General features: G+C 48.2%; 1 protein-coding gene across 1 annotated transcript in view; it reads right to left on the reverse strand.

The window, feature by feature from the left end:
• The window catches only part of LOC122366051, a 134,602-nt gene extending 112,560 nt beyond the window's left edge, over window positions 1–22,042 (reverse strand). Inside the window, exon 1 of the mRNA XM_043337818.1 lies at window positions 21,918–22,042. Within this exon, the coding sequence (XP_043193753.1) occupies window positions 21,918–21,982 (65 nt within the window). The 5' untranslated portion in view covers window positions 21,983–22,042. The remainder of the gene's footprint in view (window positions 1–21,917) is intronic.
• Window positions 22,043–22,749: the final 707 nt, after the last annotated feature.

A 22,749-nucleotide genomic window follows, 5' to 3' on the forward strand; every position in this document is an offset into this window, starting at 1 on the left:
TGGCCTCTTAGCGCCCCTGGACCACATAGCGTTTTCAATCACTCGGCGCCCTCCTAAGAGAATGGCGCCCTTTTCATCGTCTCACGGCGCCCTCGTAAGTCGTAACCGTCTGGCGCCTCCACATTTGGTGCCCCTCCTACTGGATAGCGCCTCTCTACATATTTTTTACGTCCTTCCGGTCAGTTTCCACTTTTAAGCGTGTATTTGCTTAGTTAGACACGTCACTTGAAGCGCCATTCGGCTAGCAATGTTATCAAATTCGGTGTTAATTTAGGCTCCCACATAAAGAATATCTATCGCGCCCCAAAACGGCCTGGCGCCGGGCGCCCCTACAGCTGGGCACCCACAATCATTTTAGGAAAATTACACCCCTGCCCGTATGTGTGGTTAACTTTAAGCTGATCCTCAAGTACTCAAGTACTGAAGTCCTCTCCGTGGCCGAGTGGATAAAAGCGCCGGAATTCGACGCCTAGCCGGAAGTGAGAGCCCGGTTCAAGCCCCGGTGCGGGCGGCCACATTTAGCTCCTACGTGTAATGGCGTGCGTGTCTGTGGCAGGGGCCGCACAGAAGCCAGGTAACGTGAGTGAGCGGAGGGGACCGTGTCCAATCGTGAGGGCACGTTAAACGTTCGGACAAAATTCTGCCATACAACTGGCATTGCGCGATCGGGTGGTGGGGTCAGGGTCAGCACAACAAGCTATGCTTAGTGCATACTCTGATTCCTCAAATCCGCCCATTCAGCCATTCGGACTAAATTTAAAAAAGTACCTATGTGTTTGTCTCTTCCTTATTGTCGTTTGATAAATTCCATTTATCCTACATGTATAATTCCCAAGAAGCCATCGCAATACTAATCAGTGGCGAATCCCAGGGTGGAGGTCACATGGGTCATGACTTAGGGCCTGGGGTCACCACATGCCTGCCAGGAGCACCACAGGCCTGACAGCCGACAGGGGCACCACAGGCCCGCCAGGGGTGCCAAAGGCCTAGCAGGGGCACCACGGGCCTGTCAGTGGCACCACAGGCCTGTCAGGAGCACCATCGGCCTAGCAAAAGCACTACAGGTCTTCCCGAGGCACCACAGACCTGCCAGGGGCACCAGAGGCCTGTCAGGGACACTATCGGCTTCGCAGGGGAACCACCGGCTTCGCAAGGACACCATGGGCCTGTCAAGGGCACCACAAGCCTGTCGTTGGCAATTTAGGATTGTCAGAGGCACCACAAACCTGTCAAGGGCACCTGCGTTCTAACAGGGGCACCACAAACCTGCCAAGGCCCAGGGACACCACAGGCCTAGCAAGGACACCACAGGCCTGTCAGGGGCACCACGGGCCTGTCAGGGCCCATGGGCACCTAAGTCATGTCAGGGCCCACCATAGGCTTGTCAGGGGGCAGGGTAGGTAGGTACCACAGTCTTCCCAGGGGCACCAGCGGCTTAGCAGGGGCACCAGTCATCACATGACTAACCAAAAATAAAGAAAAAAACTGAAAATAGGGCACCACCAAAATTAAGTGGCCGAAATCCGTTGAGGTTTTAATTTTGGGCATAGGTAGGGGCACCACTTCGATTCATGACCCTCCCCTTGGAGTTTTCCCGAATCCGCCCCTGGTACTAATACATCAAATTTAAGGGGGGGGCACCTTGCTATTGGTGCCCCCCTTGCAGAATTCAAGGGGGGGCACGGTGCCCCGGTGCCCCCCCCGTTCCGCCGCCTATGGTAATAGCGGTGTAAAGTCAAACATCCTGCCGCCGCGGCGGCGCGGCGGCCGGCGCTAGCCGTTACGCGCCGCCTGAATTGTAGGCTGTGCCGGGGCGGGACGGTTCCGTCTTTACATCGCGCTCCTTACCGCTGATTACATTAGATTCGCGTCAAATTTGGTGAGAAGACTGAGAAATGTACAGACAATCATACGGTCAAAGAATTTTGAAAATCAGCCGGTAACAACTTGAGTTATGAGTGTGTAAACTCAAAATTGTGATTGCCGCGTTTCCCGCGTCGGCCGATCCCGCTTCAGCCGGCGACATCTTACCCTTAGCAGGCTTCTAACTGCCATATTCATTGTTGGATTAACTTGAAATTTGCCATGCATACATACTCACAAATATTTGGTCTTTCGTATAGTGAAAGAAAAAAGAAAATCGGCCGGTAACTTTTTGAGTTATCGGCGTGTAAACGCAAAAAAGTCGCAAATGTGGCAGATTTGACCACATTTGACCTCATTTGACCTTGAAGATATTGACCTAGGGTCATGAAATTTACACACAACAGAGTTCCCTATGACCTCCACCTACCCTCCAAATTTCTTCTTTCTAGCTCTAGTGGGAGCTGAGATCTATCTGATCTAAGGAAGGGGGGCGACATCCGCCCCCCCCCCCTTCCACTGGGCGTAGTACTCGCAACCCTTCCACTGCGCGTGTTAACAGGGCAATGAACATCAAGCACAGCATTTAAAAGATCTAAAAAAGCCTCAAGTTTGTCATCGATAGTCACAGCCTGATAAAAAGCGCACCAGTCTAAATTTAACAGATCGAGACACACTGCATCCCACTGCACCCGGCCCCACTACCGCAAGGTGAACGACCTCGGTCGGCGCGGCACACGGGGAAAAGGTGCACGGACAATGATGGTAAGGTGATCGGCGATAGGTACGGGTGAAATGGTGACAGATGACTCCAGCCCAGGTACGTTAGTTATTATGTGGTCAATAAGAGAGTCGATCGGGTGATGATGTGTTGGCGTAGTGACTAGCTGGTAAAGGCTAAGATCATTAAGGAAAGACAGATAAGAACGAACACCAGGACCATCCGAACAGAGCAAATTGATATTACAGTCACCGAGGCAAAACACATCTTTCCCCCGGCCAACGGCACCGTGCAGCTGATTACGGAGCGAGCGAAGCGAGCGTAGTCTTTCCTTAGATTAACGGAAATTTCTTGGTATGAGCGGCCGGCCGGCCGGCCGGCCGTGCGGACGCTTTTGCGAGGCTTATATCTCAGCAACCACTTGACCGATTTACACGGGGTAATTTTTGTAGAGTAGCTTCATTCCTTCTACCAAGTATTGGACTATTCCCGATGCATGTGGGTGACCCCTTATGCACGTGCCACGCGCAAAACGAAGAGGTGTCAGTTTTGTAATTGTTGCAATATCTCGGTAACTACTTGGCCGATTGCGCTGAAAGTTGGCATGTATGTAGGTAGGCACCCACTAGGCACTGCAGTTCCATGTGCCAGATTTGGGGTGCTGCTGCACGTGCGCACGTGCAGGGGTCGTTTCCAGATCTCCAGAACGGCTGGACCGATAGCGCTAAAATTTGGTACACGGTTAGGGACCAGTTAGTAGGGTGCCGTGCACAAGTCAGTTGGGACCCATTCTGCACGTGCGCACGTGCAGGGTGCCGCTTCCAGATCTCGAGAACGGCTGGGCCGATTGTGCTCAAATTTGGCACATCGCTAGAGACCGGTTAGTAGGGTGCCGTGCACAAGTCAGTTGGAGGTAACCCCTCGAAATTTCGCACGTGCAAGGCTCACCCTCTCGCTCGCTCCGTTAGTCGCCCCAAAAGGCGCTATACTGGTTGTAGAGTTCGCTGATGGCGTCCGAAACCGAGTTCGATGGAGGCCGATACACGACGCCGACAGTCGCCGAGCGGTGCTCCCACGGGGCGGCGCAGAGCGGTCGCTCCGCAGCAGCCGGTAACCAGGAAACACCAAGATTCTGTCTTCTACAGAATCGGTAAGCCACGTTTCTGTTACGCACAATATGTCGAGCTGGTGGTCGGTCAGAGTTAGGTTTACAGCATCCATGTTTGGCAGCAGTGATCGCACGTTGGAGTGGCCGATCGTCAGCGACCGGCCGGGCGGGGCGTCAGAAGCGTCAGGCCGCCGCCGTTGAGTTTGGCGCTGAGTTAGGCGGACGGGCGCCACCAGATGTCTCTCGGGGCGCGGCCGCCGGGGCACGGGCCGCTCAACCCGCCCCACCGAACGGCAGAGGCGTTGTCGCCGCCGCTGTATGCGGCATCCAGCGCGGGTCCCACGCCGCCGCGCTCCTTCCGCGCGACGCAGATGATGAGATGTTTGAAGTCGGTCCTCCCAGCATGATCGATGCTGCTGAGAGACGGTGCTTGGTCCGGCCGCCCCTGCCGCCCAGGGATGGGCACAGGCGCCGACCAGCCAGGCGGGGCGCAGCTGCAGCAGCCCGTCATACCGACCCAACAGAGGGGCGGGTCGGGTCAGTGGAACTCGGTAGAGGGTGATAGCCAGCGCTGATTGGTGCAGCGAGGCAGTAGACTCTTCCGAATCCGGTAGAATGGGGCCGCACGGAGCGAGACCCACCCATCTGAGCCGGAATTGAGCGACAGACAATGGTTGTTTATGGGCAGGTTTATGGGCACATTGATGAAGCTCATGGCCCGAAAAACCAAAATCCAGGTACTCACTGTCCACTTAAGTCAGTATGCACAATCACACCACACAATCCGCTGCGGGAACGCGGTAAAAGCGGCAAAAACACGGAGCGTCACACTGGAGCGGCCGCCATAGTCAGGCGCCAAGCTCGAACGCATAAATCACATAAAGAAACATAAAGAACATAAACATCAAGACCGGGCGTTGCCAGAAATTTACCAAAAGAAATTGGCAGGGGGTCATTTTACTTGATTCCTTTCCACAAGAATGCATTGCACAGCACAAAATATCTAGAAAGAATGGGCTGGCAAGCAAGAATGTGCCAACAGCCGGCCATCGACCCGCCTCCGTGACCTCTCCAAGGTCACGTGAATTACTTGTCACGACGTCGCAAGCAGCCGAGACTGAGTCAGGCGAGCGTCACTACTACAGATAAAGTCATAAACCGCAAAAACGAAAAAAAATATGCAGGAATGTGCCCCTAGGCAGTGCGTGCACCAACCTGCCCCACAACATTATTTGTAATATAATTCAAAAAATCTTTTTGAAAAAAATGACAGTTTTTCAACAAACAAGTTTGCAGCAGTTCCGTGAATAGTGAGCTTCTTCGGACCCAATTTTGAAAAGTTAAAGGTAGTGTGCCACCTTTGAAAGATTTCCCATTTTATTTTTCCTAGGATAAGAAGCTTCTGTTTTTACCTAATATCGCAAAAAAAAAATCAAAAATGGGCCTCGAATAGTGCCTTTTTCGCCTAAAAGTTTATCGGTTTTTCGATATGTATAACAACTGTAGTGGGCTGACCTGCAAACAGGCGTCGGCAACAATCGCGAATGCGGCGCACATGTGACAATAAGCAAAGGTCATTATAGAGTTACGACGTACGGGAATGAGTTATCAGCTGTCTAATCGTAGACAACACAATGTCGAGCCTTAACCCTCGCACGACCAGGCCATTTCTCATAACACGAACGACCAGGGGGGGTTGTTACGACCCCCCCTGGCGTTTCGAAACAGAAGGTCGTAGAGCTTAGCGGAAAAAACCAACGGATTGATCTCAACGAGATCTCGCGATTGGTGGTATATTTTTTGGTCCTAGGTCAACATTTGACCTACTTATGACCGGTCAAAGGTCAAATTTTCCGAAAAAATCAAACTTTTTCAACTTTCCGCGGCGATTGCGGCAAAACGGTGGGAGATATCGACTTGAAACCTTCACTATCGTGTTCCTTGATCAATTCTCTATCGTTTGGTATGTATTTCGTTTCCCTACCTCTAAAAATGGCGCGTTGGGAGCGCCGGAAGTCGGCAAGGTCACAGTCGGCGGCAGAAATTCGAAAAATCAAAATTTAAATTTTTGAAATCTGATTGTATTTTTGGATTTGGGAGGTCCATTTGCTCCCTATAGAAGCTAATATTGCTGCATATTCCCATTGAGGTGACAAGAATTAGCAAAATAGTGGTTCGGGCGCTTTTCAAAAATAGTACCGGACGCTGTTCCTCTTGTGACGTCATAGCTCCGTGACCTGACCTGACCCGGTCAATTTTCTTGCACCACACGATAGCCAATGCTTGCCCCAACATGCATGGGAAGTTTCATCATGATCCATCAAACAATGTGGGTATCACCGGCAGAAAACCTAGGGATTCGGCGCACACGTTTGGTAACTGTCGGCCGGAGGCTGTACCTCTTATGACGTCATAGCTCCGTGACCTGACATGACCCGATCAATTTTTTTTCGGCAAAAGATGCGCAAAGGTTGCCCCAGAGGGTATTGAAAATTTCAGCCCGCTACGACAAGCCGTTTAGCGTGCACTTCGAAAAAACCTCAGGGGGGGGGGTGATACAACCCCCCCCCCTAGGCGTTCTAGGGTTAAACTGTGAGCCTGTATTGGTATTGTTTCTTTTATTTGGCTGTCGAACATTATTTATGGTTTGAAATATGATTTGATGTAAAATAATTGATATGAAAAAAGCCGTCTCTTAACCCGCGCCCTGCTGGGGGGGGGGGTGTTTGAACACCCCCCCCCCTTGTGGTTTTTCGCGAATATCTCAAAAACGGCGGCGCTCCGCGCCGCCGTTTTTGGTACACCTTATCATACATACATCAATTCTACACATGTTATGAAAATTTCAGACCAAGGTCATTCAAGGTCAGGTCACCAGGTCACTTGAAGTGACCTCACCTCATAAAAAGTTTCAATGTCTGTCATAGCTACACCGAGTGACCGATCGCTTTGAAACTTTTAGCGATTGCTAAGAGCAATAGCATGTACAAAATGTATATCTCAGAATTTTGATATCGATGACCTAAGGTCAGGTCAATTTTGCGACCTCCCCATTATAAGTCAATGGGAGAAAATTGAAATGCGCCTCTTTTGGACGAAAGACATTATAAACACTCCCAAACACTGAATTACAAGTGGATTAGACACACTGAACATGAAAATGGTGTCCGTGACCCCTGTTTATGCCCTGAGGTCATCTTAGGTCACGAATGGTATCTAACAGTTTTTCGCAAATAACTTTTGATAGAGGCATGCTAGAGCGATGAAAATGCCATAGATGTGTTCAGCTCGACGATAGGGATCGACTGATATGCAACATGACCCTTCCCGGTCAGGTCATGACCTTGACCTGAGGTCAAATTTTCAAGTTGACCTTTCAAGGTCAAGTTATAGTTCATTTGATGCGTCTTGACGAGAGGAACACGATGCCGGTAAAAGTAAGCTCGTACAAGGCTTGGGTCAAAAGTTATTGCAGAAACACTGTTTCCGAAAAATCGGCTATTTTTGCAGTTTTTGCCCCCTGCAGGCAAAACCGTTGACGTTAGGTCAAATCTGAGAAAATTATTCAGAAAGGGCGTTAATAGGGCTATCGAATGCGCTTTTCCGCAGCGCTGTAGCTCTATTGGTTCCCGAGTTATGCGTTGGCTTCTTGGAAATTTTCGACATTCGACCTGGAAATCGGCGAAATTTTGCCTTCAATGACCTCTGGTGACCTGACCTTTGACCTGACCAAAAAATTGACCGAAGTGATTTCCTCATTATTTTTGACGCTCTTTCGAACGCCGCCTTCCGCGTATCGCTACGTGGCCCAGGAGCCGAGTTAGAAGGGGGGGTGTTCAAACACCCCCCCCCCAGCAGGGCGTGGAAATCCAGGACCCCCAGCAGGGCGCGGGTTAAGTTATGACCCCATTTCACCACACGCAAGTGGCAGAAATGACAATGATCAGCTGACGCATTTTTCTTGGCCGAAGTCAGAGCGCGCGGCCCGACGCACCACCACCGCACCACAAAGTATGAGCAGAAGCCGCGCCCAAAGCCAGGGCCCCGGTAACGTGAGCTAGCCGAGTCGGGGCAGCGTGCGCTGACCCAAGCCGGGGCCGCAGCTTTGGGCGCGGTCTACCGCATCCCCGCGGGCAGCCCCGGGCTAGCACATGACACCGGGAGGACGCGCGGCCCCGGCTTGGGTCAGCGCACGCTGCCCCGACTCGGCTACCTCACGTTACCGGGGCCCTGGCTTTGGGCGCGGTCTACCGCACCACCTAACAGGCGTGTTCGAAACCGCAGGAGATGATGATGAACGGGTTTATCGAAACTTGATTGGATGAGCATATAGGTAATAGCGATTTCAGTGTGTGCATTTATTGTTCATAGTGGTGTGAAATGTGGTTGGGGTACGACCGACAACCCGTCGGGGCGAATTTCGCACTGGGATACTCAAAATTTGAAGAATTTAAGACGTTTCCATGAGTTTTGAAGGTATGGATAAGTTCTAAAAATCCGGTTCTCCTTATCTGGGCCATTAACTCCATACGGTCCAGGAAAGCTGGCACACTACCTTTAACCCGCGCCCGGCTGGCGGTCCTGGATTTCCACGCCCTGCTGGGGGGGGGGGGGGTGTTTGAACACTCCCCCTTCTAACTCGGCTCCTGGGCCACGTAGCGATACGCGGAAGGCGGCGTTCGAAAGAGCGTCAAAAATAATGAGGAAATCACTTCGGTCAATTTTTTGCTCAGGTCAAAGGTCAGGTCAACAGAGGTCATTGAAGGCAAAATTTCGCCGATTTCCAGGTCGAATGTCGAAAATTTCCAAGAAGCCAACGCATAACTCGGGAACCAAAAGAGCTACAGCGCCGCGGAAAAGCGCATTCGATAGCCCTTTTAACGCCCTTTCTGAGTAATTTTCTCAGATTTGACCTAACGTCAACGGTTTTGCCTGAAGGGGGCAAAAACTGCAAAAATAGCCGATTTTTTCGGAAACAGTTTTTCTGCAATAACTTTTGACCCAAGCCTTGTACGAGCTTACTTTACCGGCATCGTGTTCCTCTCGTCAAGACGCATCGAATGAACTATAACTTGACCTTGAAAGGTCAACTTGAAAATTTGACCTCAGGTCAAGGTCATGACCTGACCGGAAAGGGTCATGTTGCATATCAGTCGATCCGTATCGTCGAGCTGAACACATCTAAGGCGTTTTCATCGCTCTAGCATGCCTCTATCAAAAGTTATTTGCGAAAAACTGTTAGATACCATTCGTGACCTAAGATGACCTCAGGGCATAAACAGGGGTCACGGACACCATTTTCATGTTCAGTGTGTCTAAACTACTTGTAATTCAGTGTTTGGGAGTGTTTATAATGTCTTTCGTCCAAAAGAGGCGCATTTCAATTTTCTCCCATTGACTTAAAATGGGGAGGTCTCAAAATTGACCTGATCTTAGGTCAACGATATCAAAATTCTGAGATAAAAATTTTGTACATGCCATTGCTCTTAGCAATCGCTGAAAGTTTCAAAGCATTCGGTCACTCGGTGTAGCTATGACAGACATTGAAACTTTTTATGAGGTGAGGTCACTTCAAGTGACCTGGTGACCTGACCTTGAATTGAATTTTTTTCAGGCATTTCTGGGAGTTACTTGGCATATTTCTGTTTCGATCGTTTCAAGAAAGTATGGAAAATAACAACACTATTATATCCCACAGAGAAAGTATTGTTACTCTTATACCGAAACAAGGTAAGCCAAAAGATTCAATAAAGGGATGGAGACCTATTTCATTACTAAACGTTGATTTCAAAATCATTTCTGCAGCCATCGCTAATAGACTAAAAAGTGTTATGAACGATTTGATAGCACCCACCCAAACCGCATACATAAAGGGTCGATATATTGGTGAAAATACTAGAATGATGTACGACGTAATAGAACACGTAAATAACACAGCATCTTCTGGGATCATAATGGCAGTAGATTTTGAGGCGGCCTTCGACACGGTATCATGGGAATTCTTAGCAGAGGCTCTGCAATACTATAATTTTGGACCTTATTGTAGACAAATGATTAAAACTTTCTACCTTAACAAATTAAACTTTTCCCGAATTATCTTGGATGGGCATCTCGGTCCCAAAATCAACATGGAGAGAGGCATAAGACAGGGAGACCCTGTGTCAGGATATTTATTTAATTTGGTCATGGAACCGCTGACAAATCAGATACTCCAAGCGCAAGATATAAAAGGCATACCGATAGGATCGGGGTCAGAAGCTCGGTTGTCGCAATATGCTGACGACCTGATAATATTTTCACGCATGGAAGTGGAATCGGTCAAAGCAACACTTAATGAACTGGAAAAATTCTACTTGGCATCGGGCCTACGCATTAATCTAGATAAAACAAAATGTCTCCAAATAGGGACAGCTGTTGATAGTTCATTTCTGAGATGCACAGGCGTGCAAATAGTACGAGAACTTAAAGTTTTAGGGATAATATATAGTAACTCAAATGCAAATATAGTAAATCAAAACCTCATGCAAGCGCTACCTAAGGTAAAACAGGAAATAGCGCAATGGAGTCGACGACATCTAACACTCATTGGAAAGGTAACAGTAATAAAGTCAATGATAATCTCCAAGTTGGTGCATATTTTATCTTCATTACCAAATCCAAGTAAAAGCGATATACAGATGATTAACAACATGATTTTCAAATTTATTTGGAATTGTGGCCCAGATAAAATAAAGAGGAAAAAGTTAGTGCAAAATTATAGCCTAGGAGGTTTGAAAATGATTGAGATCACGTCGTTTATTAAAAGTTTAAAAATAAGCTGGGTAAAAAGATTGTACTGGTCAGACTCAAACGTACCATGGGCAAATAATATTAAAGATATATTACCACACATATCTGAATTGGTATGCTACGGATCAGCCAAACTGAGAAGTATAGCGAAAAGTAAAGTGCAAAATACATTTTGGTGTGATGTGTTGAATGCTTGGGCAGATTTGTGCCAAGATTTTCGTACAGAGCCAGAACACATATTAACAGACATCATATGGTTCTCGGACAACACCAAATTTAAAACGAGCATTGTGAAAAAATGGAACGAAAGTGGATTGAGGTTTATTGCGGATTTATATTACAATAACAGTGGGACTTTATTAGACAAAGATACTTTAAACAAATCATTTAACATACAAATGTCTTTCTTGTGCCACGCATCATTGATAAGGAGCATAACACACAGTATAACACAAGCTACATATGGCAATATTGCTGCTTGCAAAACCTTTCACCCTATATTGCCTTATAAAATAGCATTACTTTCGAGAAAAATAAATACATCACGTTTGGCATATACGGAATTTGTCGCAGCAAAGCGTAAACAAGAAGCAAGTCAGACGAATCATACACATATTGAACGTAAATGGCACAGAGACGTTGGTTTTATGCATGAAGGCACATTGCACGACGTCCGACAATCAACTAGCAACACTTCTTTACAAGCTTTCCATTATCGTATTATTAATAGGATCATATCCACAAATACATTTTTATTTCGTATTGGAAAGACCGATAGTCCATTATGTACCTTCTGTAAAACGGAGAGTGAGACATTATATCACATTCTTTGGGAATGTGCGATAGTGCAAAACTTTGTAAAAGAAATAACAAGGTATATTAAAAATGAGTACAACTTAATTATTAACATTACAGCACAGTCGTGGATCTTTCCAAGACTAACAGAAGAAGATCAACTTAAGATATTAATCTTCACACTCGCTAAACGTGCAATATTCGTTGCAAGGTATAAAAAAACATACTCCAAGTAAAGAGCAATTTCATGCAATATTGAAAATAGAGGCTGAAAAGGAGTATAGAAGCGCTGTGAGGCAGAAATCATGTAATAAGTTTGAGTTAAAATGGAGAACAGTTTCAAAAATCATTTCGGATGCACGGCCTTAACTTCGCTTTCGCTTTAAGCACAGCTTCTACCCTGATTCCTATCCAAATCCTTCAAAACCTGTGCGGGGGCGATTTCCCGCCCGCTTGGGGTCGTTGGCGGGGTCCGACGGTCGGCGCGGCGTCGCAGCCGTCGCCCGGTGGATTGGCTGCCCCGGCCTCCCGTGGCGGCGCCCTCTTTGGCGCTGTCGCCCGCGTCGCCGGCCCGGCCTTGTTTTTTTTTCGTTCGTAGTTCGCTGTCTTTGAGCGTGATTTAAAAACTGGCGGCCTATCCTCAGCCACCGGCCCCGGTGCTGAGCGCCGGCGGCGGCCGAGCCTGTCGAGAAGGAGGGTGCGTTTTTGTGCGGTTACGGGCATAGGCCGCAGGTCGTTGATGGGCGAATTTACAAAATAAGTGTGATATGTGGTGTGACAGTGTGATATGTGGCTGATTGCTGTTGTTCCCTGCCCAGCCCGATGTCTAGCCGAGCGTTGGGTCACCGGTCGTATGTGTCCAGTGGTTGGTACCGGTGAAGGAGGGGGGGGGGGGGACCTGGCGATGTCCGGTGGGTGGGTGCCGGGATGGGGAGGGGGTGACGGGTGCGTGGGTGGACGTAGCGCCGAGGGGTTTGGTTAGGGCCAGCCGACAGCGCCTTTGCCGCTGGTCTGGAGTGTTGGAAGGCTCGGAGCGCCATGTAATTGATACTTTGGGGTATAACATCAGTTTGTAAGCCTGTTAACAATGTTAAGAATGTCAATTAATGTTCGTGCCGTTAATAAACTGGAAAAAAAATAAAAAAAAGACCTGACCTTGAATGACCTTGGTCTGAAATTTTCACAACATGTGTAGAATTGATGTATGATAAGGTGTACCAAAAACGGCGGCGCTCCGCGCCGCCGTGTTTGAGATATTCGCGAAAAACCACAAGGGGGGGGGGTGTTCAAACACCCCCCAGCAGGGCGCGGGTTAAACCACATTTCCGAGTCAGGATCACGAAAATGGATGATATGAGGAAAGTTTGAAAAGCCCACGAATATGACAAATTTGCATTTTCATTAAGCATGACAGCAGGCAGTGGCGTAGACAGGGGGGGGGCCATGGGGGCCATGGCCCCCCCTTTCCGCCCAGCCGCCCAAATGGCGCCCCAATTAGCGCCGACTAGGCTGATGCCGTTTTACAGAGAGAACATGAATTAAAAAGTGATGTGCAGGCAGGGATCGAACTCAATATCTCTTTGGGGGTGCCTGGACACCTAAATAATCTCCAGGGCACCCCCAAATACGACCTGAGCCCCCAAATGTTGAAGGGCGCCCCTCCGGAAACCAGAATATTCCGAACCTCCAGGGTCGATGGCGCCCCTGAAGAGCCGCTGGCACCCACCTAAACGGAACAGTCGCCCCATTAAAGCTTGATGGCGCCCCTCTAGAGCACCCGGCGCCCCTCTGAAGTTCACAGCTGCCCCAATCGACCCATCCAAGATCGATCCCTGAAACCACTGGCGCCCCTCTAAAGCACCCGCATTCTTCTCAAGATCACAGTCGCCCTATCCGAGATCAATAGCGCCCTCAAGAGCCACTAGCGCCCCACCCCCTTGAGACTGAAGTCGTCCCGCTTGAGACTAAAGTCGCCCCATTCAAGCCCAATGACGCCCCTCCAGAGCGTCCGGCGCGCTTCTGAAGATCACGCCCATCTAAACGAAGGTTACAGCTGCCCCATCTTAAGATCGATGGCAGCCCTCTGAAACCAATGGCGCCCTTCTAGACTACCCGGCACCCCTCTGAAAATCACATTCGCCCCATCCGAGACAACGCCCCTGGAGACTACAGTCGGCCCACCCAAGCTCAAGCCCCTCCAGAGCCTCCCTGCGGCGCCCTGCTGAAGGCAACAGTGGCCCCATCCATGCCCAATGGCGCCCCTCAACGCCGTTCTAAAGATCACAGTCGCCCCATCAATCCGAGGTCGCTGGCGCCCCTCAAGAGCCACTGGCGCTCACCTGAACCGGGGCTTCAGTCGGCCCATCCTTGATCAATGGCGCCCCTCTGAAACCACTGATGCTCCTCTGAAAATCCCAGTCGGACCATCCGAATCAATGGCGCCCCTCCAGAGCGTCCGATGCCCTACTGAAGGCAGCAGTGACCCCATCCAAGCATTGCACCCCTCTAGAGCACCCGGTGCCCTTCTGAAGATCACATTCGCCCTATCCGAGGTCGTTGACGCCCTCCAGTAGTCACTGACGCGAAACTGAATTGGATACTTCGGTCGCCCCCCCCCCCCGAAACCACTGACGCTAGGCAATTTTTTGACAATGGGGCTTTCTCATCGACACCAAGGGCCCTTTTCAAGATGCAGCAGCTAGGCGGCGCCGAGCTGGGCTTGGATGTGCCAAGCGAAGCGTTCCTTATTAGGCAGCCTTGTAAGTGCCACCCTCGTTGCGATACCGCCCCTCAACGCGACGCTGCCCCTTCACCGTACAATGCCACCCCTCAATGCAAGTTGCGCCCCTCAGCGCTGTGCCGCCCATTATTGCGATGCCGACAGCGCCTAGCAGTGGGGTGCCGCCCCCAGCGTAAGCGTTTTTTTATTGAACCTGCTGGGGGTGTTCGAACACCCACTTCTAACTCAGCTTGTGGGCCACGTCGAGACACGCAGTAGGCGGCGTTCGAAAGAGCGTCAAAACTATTACAAAACTACTTAGATCATTTTAAGGCTAGGTCGAACTGGTCGAAGGTCAGGTCACCAGCGACAACCGAAAATCAAATTTCGCCGATGTTGACATTTTTTGACAAAGCGGCGCATAAGTCAGGATTCAGAAAGAGATTGAACTACAGCGCCGCAGCAAAGCGCATATTCGATAGCTCTTTTTTATGCTCTCTCTTATTGATTATCTCAGATTTGACCTTAGGTAAACGTTTTAGCCTCAAAATATACGTTTTCGCGGAGGACGTTTACATTTTGCTCAGACCTGCATGAGATTAGTTCAACCAGCATCGTGTTCCATTTTTCGAGACAGACAAGTCAAATGAACTAGAATTTGACATTAAAAGGGCATTTGAGAATTTGACCTAAGGTAAAGGTCATAACCTAACCGGTAAAGGTCATATTGCATATTAGTCGATCCATACTTTCGAGAAGGAAAATAATTATATAGGGTGTTTCATTGCTCTACCATATCTCTATCAAAAGTTATTGTCCAAAATCTACTGGAGACCTTTCATGACCTGAGATGACCTCAGTAACATAAAAGTGGTCACATCACGAGTGACATTTACCGATTAAATGTGTCATATTTACCTGCATCCCGATGGTTGAGGTTGTTTTCGTTCAGAAGAAGAGCATTTCAACTGTCTCCCATTGATCCGCGCCGTGCTGGAGGGGGGGGGGGGTACGCCCCCTTAGGTTTTTTCCTCGCGAACATCTCAAAAACGGCGTCGCGCAGCGCCTCCGCTGTCTTTGGTACACCTGTTCACACATCTTTTCTACACAGCTTGTTAAATTTCAGATGAGGGTCGTTGAAGGTCAGGTCACTAGGGCACGTCAAGTGACCTTACCTAAAAAAAGTTAAAAGACCCGCTATAGCTACACCGACAGAACGATCACTTTTGAAACTTTTAGGGATTGATAAGACTAACAATATGCATAAAATGTTCATCTCGGACTTTTTATGTCTGTGACCTAAGGTCAGGTCAATTTTGGGACCTCAAGTCAGTGGGAGAAAAGTGAAATGCGCCTCTTTTGGACGAATGTCGTTTAAAACCCCTTAAACATCGGTTCATAGTTAAACATAGCACACTGAATCGTAAAAATGCACATGTGTCCTTTTATGTGCCCTTGAGGTCATCTCAGGTCATAAGCGGTCACCTATTTTATCACCATAAACGGTTTTTTTGGCTTCATCTTTTAATGGAGACGTGCTAGAGCGGTGAAAACACGTCAGATGTGGTCAGCTCGACGATACGGATCGACTGATCTGCAGAATGGCCCTTTACGGTCAGGTCATGACCTTGACCTGCGGTCAAATTTTTAAAATAACCTTTCAAGGTCAACGTATAGTTCATTCGACGCGTCTCGACGAGAGGAACACGAGGCAGGCAAAAGAAATATCGTCACTGTCTTGAACCAAATGTTATTGCAGAAAAACGCTTTTCATAAAAACTGTTATTTTTGGAATTTTTGCCCTCTGGCTGGAGGCTTAACCATTGACCTGAGATCAATCCGAGAGCAATATTCAGAAAAGCCTGTAAAAGGGCTATCGAATGCGCTTTTCCGCGGCGCTGTAGCTCTATTGGTTCCCGAGTTAGCCGTTGGCAGTTTCCAAAATTGTTGAAATGGACTCAATTTTACCTTTGATGACCTCTGGTGACCTGACCTTTGACCTGACCTAAAAATTGAAACGAAGTCTTTCCGTCATTATTTTTGACGCTCTTTCGATTTCCCCTTACCGCGTGTCGCTACGTGGCCCAGGAGCCGAGTTAGAGGGGGGACGTGAAAACACCCCCCCCCCAGCACGACACGGAAAGCACAGGCCACCAGCACGGCGCGGGTTAACTTATAGGTAATCGGTAACTTATAGGTACTTATAGAGAGGTAACAAAAATGAACTGGCCCTCAATGAAGATATTTGAGAGGCTGCAGTCCACAGGTCATTTTGGTTCAGTGAGTGAACGTGTATGTTTTTTTTTTTTGCAAAGAATAAAGATTGTGCCAATCGATCAACGCATATTTTACCGTTTCGAATTCGAATGGGTGTGTATTATGAGAAAAACATGTCCGTAGCCTGAGCTCGTTTCCTATATCGTGCTAAATATGCATAAAGATTTTTTATCGCTTTTGATAAAAAACACTGAGCTGCAAATTGCATTAATTGGATTTCATGAAAAATCAGCGAAACCTGGTTCTGATACTCGTGCCGGTTCCGTAGGAACACCTAGTAAATCATGCATGAATATATGACGCTACATTTTAGACTGACCCCCTGTCACTAGCTCACTATGGCGCCCCTCTCAAGGGAAAAAGTCGCCCCCTCGAGCACCATGGCCCCCCCTTTCGCTGATTTCTGGCTACGCCACTGACAGCAGGTACAGTGTTATCTTCTACAGTGAACGAAGGGCGGCAATGATAGACATATTTTCATAATTTACCTTTAGCTCGTGCAGTCACTCGTCTTCCCATAAACTGCTGAAAACGAATGTGCCCCATGCACGAATGTGCCCCACTCTCCCCTATACCGGCGCTTCCTAAGATACTCTGTGCATTGCAAAGAGGCATGATGACGCCCATTGCAAGCAGAGCAGGCGCGATTCATGCAGTCTCTGGCGTGGTGACGCGGCCCAAGACATTTCCATGATTGTATGCAATTTGCAATCGATGTTGAAATGAATACTGAGCATATATAAACGGTCAATCAGCTCATTCGCATTGGTTTCAATTAGAGGCGGAATCTGAAAATCGAAACGAGAAACGATATCGTAGCTTACACTAGTGATGTCAATTTCAGAAATTTGGAAACCAATACCAAACCGATACCGACCAAAACCACTGAGAGTATACCAAAACCGAACCGATTTTCAGAAATAGGGGGAAATACCGACTAGATACCGAAACCAGGGAATTATCAAACAAATGCTTCAAACTTTCTCAAGACATATGATAAGCCTTGAAAGCAGGGATGCGGAGCCGTGGAAATTTCAGACGGCTCCGGCTCCGGCTCCGGCTCCGGAGAAAAAAATCGGCTCCGGCTCCGGCTCCGGCTCCGGGTGAAATGTTATGGCGGCTCCGGCTCCGGCTCCGGCTCCGAGTAAAATGGTCCGGCTCCGGCGGCTCCGGCTCCGGCGGCTCCGGCTCCGACTCAGTACATCCCCTACGCAATCAATTAAAGGGACCCTCCCACCTTAACATTAGATTTGAGTTGAGATAGCCAAAATGGGGTCCCTGGCTCACAATTACCGGTTTCGGCACTCACAACATCGAGAAATGCCTTAAATCGGAAATATTGAATTTCAAAATTGCAGCATTTTGATTCAGAGGGGCTAATGCTTAGGAATACCCCTCTGAATGTGTGACGTCAGCGCAGATATCTAACGATTTTTAAATGTTTGACTAAAACGTTTTGTAGCACGCGGTGGTATATGATTATGCTATTTGCGCACAACATCTGCCGCAAACGCCGCATTTCTAAAATAAAGTCGCTAGAAACAGCGGAGATCCCAAAAAAAGTAAACAAAAGTAAAAGTCTAATATCTTGAAAACTGGTGAATATTTTTCGGTGAAATTTGATAGATATTCGTTTTCGCTCTTTCTGAACCGAGCGACATCACTTTCATGCCAATTCATAAACTTTTTTGAAGGTGGGAGGGTCCCTTTAAATACGGGTGGAAGAAAAATTGGATTGGTTATACGCGTTACTCTTTGCCATGACCGGCTCACCGCGTCCCCGCGCAAACGCACCTCGGAGAGAACTGGCAGAACAAAGGGCTAGGAAGCGATGGCATTGGAAACGCAGTCGCCGCAAATCGGAGTTCAGTGAACCATCGTAAGCTGACACCCGTCTCGGCTGCATTGGGGGGTGGGGGGTGTGTGGGATGAGACGGTGCTGGGAGTCGCAGTCCACTGCACTGGTTTGAAAACAATGGCCGTCACCTGATGACTGGTCCTCATGTTCTGGGGATGCAGTAGACGTGGGGGGGGGGGGGGAGAGCAAACAGGAAGTTGTTTGCGTACTGTGGAATACTGGGGATATTCGGATTTTTTTCATTCACTTGATGGCCCATGACGTAAGTACCATATGTTTTACTGCCTTGTACTGTCAAACCGAACTAGGTCAATTATTTTTTCCTCTTCAAAAAATAAAAAGGAGCCGGAGTCGCCCCCTTTTTTGGCGGCTCCGGCTCCGGCTCCGGCTCCGGGCTATATTGTTTCACGGCTCCGGCTCCGGCTCCGGCTCCGGGCAAAATATGCCGGCTCCGGCGGCTCCGGCTCCGACTCCGGCTCCGGCTCCGCATCCCTGCTTGAAAGTTACCTTATACTTTAAAATAAGGTAACAAAAACAGATAAGGGAATCTCTAAATTAGTTTCATTGAAAAAAACATTTTTAATTGTATTTTGTAACTATTAACAAATATTCAGGTCAGTTATTTAACTGGGATGTGGATTCAAGTCATCTGCATGAGGTGTTAGGACAATAAGTTGAACCCTGAAACTTGTCCATGCCTGAACCATCAAACGTTCTTTCAATTCGAGTCATTCAATTCGAGTCCGGTCAAGACAGGGTCAAGTGTGTTATCATGATCCAAAAGTGGTGACCCAATTGACAATGATGGGCTACACCTTGGGTACACCATTAACCCGGCGGCCGCTGGGCCTCCGCGCCACCCGCCGGCCGCTGGGGGGGGGGGCATAAAGTTGCCCCCCCCCCCCTTTACTTCTGCGACGATATCGTCGCAACGCGAAGAGATAGAGAAGCGAAACTTTGCACACATCTTCCTGAATACCTAGCCGAGGTTGTGTCAAAATTTGGTGTCGATCCCATTTGCAATGACGTCACAGTGACGTCATAAGTGAAATTATAGATTTGCGACTCTCATATTCCTCACGATGCATCACATATATGGGACCGAATATAAAGGGCCGATTATTGGTCAGAAACTAGATGGAAGTGTAGTAAGATGTTTTAGGATGACAGCAGGTGCTGTCTAGTTCATTTACAGTCGAGTTTCATGCTCAGCGTCATCAGAAACGGTCCATATCGGAAAACGACAAAACTTTATGACGTCACTGTGACGTCATCTTAGGTGCTACAACCACCAAACTTTCCTCAAACATTGCCTAGGTATTCATTTGAAGCTATGCCAAGTTTCACGCTCGTAGCTCATCAGGTTTCGGAGATATTTCACAAAACGTAAAGGGGGGGCAACTTTATGCCCCCCCAGCGGCTCGTGGGTTAATGTAAACAAAACCCATGATACCTACAGTTTAACCCACTGAACTCTATAATGGTTCAAACCAAGTAGCATGGTGACGATACTGACGCAGCCAATTTTTCTTCATAAACAAATGTTAAACGCAACAAAAGTTGATAAATAATTACTTACGAGGCACACTGATAGATAGCAGACACCACTGTAATGATATCGCGATGAAAGCTAAGTAAAATGTCCATAATTTTACGGAAGCATTGACACATGTCACGTGTCATCTCTTCCACAATGGCGGCGGCCATTTGCATTCAGGCACAAAACTGCATAGCAAACCTGTATAAAAGAAAGTTTTCCTTTTCTTTTTTGCTTTAATCTACTTAGGTCAAAATTTTATGTATATATTTTGACAAATTAATTCAAGGAAGATTGTAGGCCGCTTTTGCTGAAAAATGAAGATACAGAAAAACAAAGTTGTTCAATTATTTTCAATTTGTTATTGAGCTACATCGGTACTTGGCGCAGCTGCGACATTGAAATGCTTTTAGATGTATTCAGTTTTGAAACTGCTTTGTGCGAATCAAGCAAAAAACCAATTATATTTTAGGAATGCTTTTGATACTTGATTTCGTCCTAACATCACCCTACTCAGAGCTACTTTAACGGCCTTGACAATTGAGTTAGCAGGCACCCGTCTCGCTACCACCAGGCTGACTTGTGATACGGGATGGGTCGAGCTTTTCGCTGGTACCGAAACACAGAGCTTCGATGGCAGACGGGTTTTCTCCAGCCTCGGGAGCACGCTTAGAGGCTCAGCGGCCCAGCGAGCTACACCAGCGGACCCCGGCCGCTGAACAGCGGCGGCGGCCGGGTTGAAAGACCACAGACAACCGTCGGCCGCCAACTGCAGCAGCGACAGATTCCCCATCCTCCAAACTATTCATTTCATCGTGACGCTTTAACATTCACAAACCCCATCCCTCCCAGCGACCTATGCCCCACTATTCAAACCATTCCTGTCATCCAACTTTCATCGTAACCTTAGGTACCATTCAATTTCACAAGCTTCCTCCTCCCCCTTCACAAACATCATTTAACGGTAAGTTTCACTGTCATTGTCTTAACGTAAATTCATGGAGTTTTCCCCATATTCATGGCATAGTACATGGATATGGGTTTTCCCATGTTGCCTTGCTGTAAAAGTGGCCACCGGTCTTAGTTAGGACGTCCGGCTTGTTTTGCGCGGCGTAGTTAGGTCGCCGCCCTTCTCGCGAGGCCGGTAACGTAAGGGCCACTAAAAAAAAAAATGGAGAGAAAGACAAGGTCAAGATCAATCACAGACTCTTCAAAACAAAGTCAAATTTGTTCCTAATAAATGCTTTGGAAATTTTGAGAAAGGTAGTTAAAGTATGTTTTCCAGCATACAGTGAGTTAAACATTAATTCATGTTAATGTCTTGCACATTAGCTTTCTTTGTAAGAAAATTATCCTCATGGTATTGGAATTTGCTAACACTGATAAGTTGCCATTTAACATTGGTAGACTGATGTATTTGATATTACAGTTAATGTGCTTGCCCATTTGTTAGGACATCATGCATTTGGGTGAAATGTGTCATGATTGCCATTTTTCTTCATCCAGTGTCATTTAGCAAATCAAATTTGAGTTCAGAAGGCTTATCAAAAATGCTTTCAAATCTTTTATGGCAGAAGTTGATTTTCATAATTTATCGCTGCAACTTCATCTCACAATACAGTCCACTAGCCTGAAATCGTAACAAGTAAATAAAATATTTTTAGGTTAAGTGGTTATGCATCAGGCTTCAGGCCTTCGGCCTGAAGCCAGATACATAACCACTTTACCTAAAAGTATTTGATTTACCATTGCCTGTAATCTTGCCTAAGGCATTGCCTTCGGCACTGCACTGTTTCGCATTGAGCTGGCTCCGTGTTTTCTACATAATGACGTCATTTTCAGTGACTATGTAATCCCTGGACATTATGTACTCTGGCCCATTCAAGGCACTGGCCATTTTGAACACTGGACATATCGTGCCCTGGACATTATGAACCCTGGCCATTTCAAACACTGGACACATCGTGCCCTGGACATTATGAACCCTGGCTATTTCGAACACTTGACACATCGTGCCCTGGACATTATAAACCCTGGCCTCTTTGAATATACCCTATCTGCAGCCAGTTGGCCGCATTTGGACCATGCAATTCCTGGACATTATGAACTCTGGCCCATTCAAGGCACTGGCCACTTCGACACTGGGCATATCGTACCCTGGACATTATGAACCCTGGCCAGAATGACTGCTCGCCGTTTGCGAGTGCCGGGGAGGTGGTGTGTGGCGGCGTGTTTCGAGTGGCGCTCTACCTTCTGTCCGGCGCCGCCGTGGACTCCCAGTTGGTGGCGCCGCCAGCCGGGTGGACACCCGGCATGTCGTGCAGCAGTTCGTGCGCCTTCTCCTGAAAACGCAGACGGGGGGCAGAACCGCGCTCAGAGCTGGTCGAATGCACTTCTCGCAATCACCCACTTCCCAAGTTCCCACCGCTTCGGCGGTCGGTACGTACCTATTTCGTTTTTAAACATAGGAAAGGCGCTTCCAGAAGTATATCCCATTGCGTAATTGAAAACTGGCTTACACCTCATCCCGCTCAACAGACTGCGTGGCGTAGTGGCTAGGGTGCCCGCCTCCTAACAGATAGGTCGGAAGAAGATCGCAGCCGGCCACTCGCAAATATGTTTGGCCTATTGTGGGCTACGGGCAGGTTTGTAGGTTGGGTGAAGTTAGGTTATGCAAGGTTAGGTTTGATTTGGTTTGGTTAGAAAGAAGCATCTCCGGCTAACGCCTCTCCTTAGTTGTTAACCCTCGCCGGCACGAGGGGCTTAATGCAGCCCCCTAACGTTTTTCGCAAATAACTCGCGTAAAAAGCGGCCGATCGCAGCGACTCCCCGCGCCCTGCTGGGGGGGGGGGGTGTTTTAACAGCCTCCCCCGCGGTTTTTCGCGAATATCTAAAACCAGTAAAACGCCTTTTGGGCGAAGAACGAGCGAGCGAGATAGTGAGCCCTGCACGTGCGGAAAGGCGAGAGGGTTCTTCCAACGGGCTTGTGCAAAGAACCCTTCTAACCGGTCGCTAGCGGTGTGCCAAATTTGAACGCAATCGGCCCAGCCGTTCCTGAGATCTGGAAGCGGCATTCTGCACG

Source organism: Amphibalanus amphitrite, unplaced genomic scaffold (genome assembly GCF_019059575.1).
Source record: "Amphibalanus amphitrite isolate SeventyFive unplaced genomic scaffold, NRLGWU_Aamphi_draft 000781F_arrow, whole genome shotgun sequence".
Classification (NCBI taxonomy): Eukaryota; Metazoa; Arthropoda; class Thecostraca; order Balanomorpha; family Balanidae; genus Amphibalanus; species Amphibalanus amphitrite.